Source organism: Naegleria gruberi, assembly GCF_000004985.1.
Source record: "Naegleria gruberi genomic scaffold NAEGRscaffold_169, whole genome shotgun sequence".
NCBI lineage: Eukaryota > Heterolobosea > Eutetramitea > Acrasida > Naegleriidae > Naegleria > Naegleria gruberi.
The window spans coordinates 1-1,992 of record NW_003163167.1 but is presented as its reverse complement, the minus strand read 5'-3'; the positions used below and the strand labels follow the sequence as shown (position 1 = coordinate 1,992).

The window sequence follows — 1,992 nt, the reverse complement described above, 5'->3', positions numbered from 1 at the left end:
TCATTTTAGTTCCCACAAAATAATAGGTGCGTCAGGGCAATTCTTTTGTAATTCAGGATACCACTTAGCTTCTACGTTTTCATAAGAGGCTTGGTTGGTAACAGCATAACAAACAATAAAACAATTTGTTCCAGGATAGGAGAGAGGACGCAACTTGTCATAGTCTTTGATTGTTAGTTAATATAATTATTAAAAACATTACCTTCTTGTCCAGCAGTATCCTTTAAATCCAGTTAGTATTGAAGTTCGATTTACTTACCCAAAGTCCTATGCTCACTTCCTTGTCATTAATTTCAACCATGGTGTTATAATTATCAAATACGGTTGGTACTATTGAATTTATTGTTAAAAAATTGTTAATAAGTTACTTACCATATTCTTGTGGGAATTCATTCTTTGCGTAGGCATAAAGTAAACATGTTTTACCAACAGCACCATCACCAACAGTTACGATTTTTAAAATCTCCTCGTCAGACATTATGATGTTTAAATATTTTTTTTGACTGGTCAAGTCAACCATCAGTCTGGCACTTGGAACTGTTTTACAGCAAGCAATTAAGGAATCTTCCTTTATTAAAAATAAAAAAATGTCGGCAATGTTGTTTTCCTCGATTCAAGATTTTAGAGAACAAACTAAGAGCAGGTACGAGAAAATATCATCAACATCAGAAAAATTCCAAAGAGCAATCAGTAGGAAGGAAGAAATTGAAGGTCATTTGTCCCAGCTTATGTTTGATCTTGATGAATTAATTTTAAAATCCATCCTAAACCCCAAGGCAACCCTACTGATCCAAACCTATAAAGAAAAGGCTGTAGAGGAAGGAGAAAAAGAATTAATCAAATCTCTTGGTGTTATTGAATCTCAAAAATTAAGCCTTGGAGGAAAACCAACAGATGTTCTTAACAACTGGTTTTTGGACCACTTAGCACACCCCTTCCCAACAAGTTCTGAAAAGAAAATGTTGATGGAACAGACTGGTTTAACAAAAAATCAAATAACCAATTGGTTTATCAATACAAGAGGAAGGGCTTGGAAAAAAACTGTAGGTGATACAGTTCCAAAGGAATGTATTTTCCAACAAGGAGAAATAATCAAGGAATAAATCAGGAAATTACCAAAAAAAACCAAAAAAAAATGTTAGATTTGTTGTTGGCACTTCTGGTAATCGGTTTTAAGATTCACTCAGGTTTTTGCTCTCTTTACGTTGTGGAGATGGGCTCAACAACGTTTAACAGTACAGGTTATTCTTTCATGGAGGTTTTCAACAATAACCACAGATCTGTTTCAGATGAGTTATTTCTTTCTGGATGTTCACTCCAATCTTTTTCTTTCAATATAGGACCGTTTTCCTATTATAGATTTAATTTCTACTATAAAGCATCAGTTAGAAATTGCCAGGTTACTTTTTATGAACAAGTGATAAATCTAGATCCAACATCATATGATATGTTTACTTCAACCCATCACGATTATTCAAAAGCTTCCAGACTTCCATATAATTGTCCAACTGACACCATTCTTATTAATTCATTTTGTAAACCCAATTGCTCAGGAGATCTTATTTTCAATTGTTTGAAACAAGTTTGTGAGACAAAGAGTAATTGTGGAACAGACGAGTACATTGATGAGTCAAACTCTTGCAAATATTCAGAAATTCATTCAGAAGACGATGTAAAATTTCTCCAAATGGATTGTGGAGAAGGATATCAAGGTGAGAGTGTTTGCTTTTGTGAAGATGGATGGTTTTCATTGATAAAAACAGTAGTCAATCCTCAATCTTGCAGCATTCAGGGAAAGGATCTTCCATTAGCTTTCCAAAACATTCAAGACGATTTTACCAGTTATTATTCCCTTCTTGGAACCGTAATTTGTACCTTAGTTCTCTTCATTTTATCATTTCTCACTCCATTTTGTTGTCATGCGAGAGTTATTGCTCGTGGTATGGACACAAATCAACTAAACAACAAAAGAATAATTTGGTTACAAGGGAT

General features: G+C 33.8%; 1 protein-coding gene across 1 annotated transcript; it reads right to left on the bottom strand.

Moving 5' to 3' along the window:
• Positions 1-492, bottom strand: NAEGRDRAFT_82339 (rho family small GTPase; the record flags this gene model as incomplete). The annotated part of the gene is made up of 4 exons (XM_002668544.2): positions 373-492; positions 260-330; positions 203-221; positions 1-164 (listed from the first exon to the last, which is right to left on the bottom strand). Exons 1-4 carry the CDS (start codon positions 476-478, stop codon positions 1-3), a joined length of 360 nt encoding a protein of 119 aa, XP_002668590.1. The 5' UTR covers positions 479-492.
• Positions 493-1,992: the final 1,500 nt, after the last annotated feature.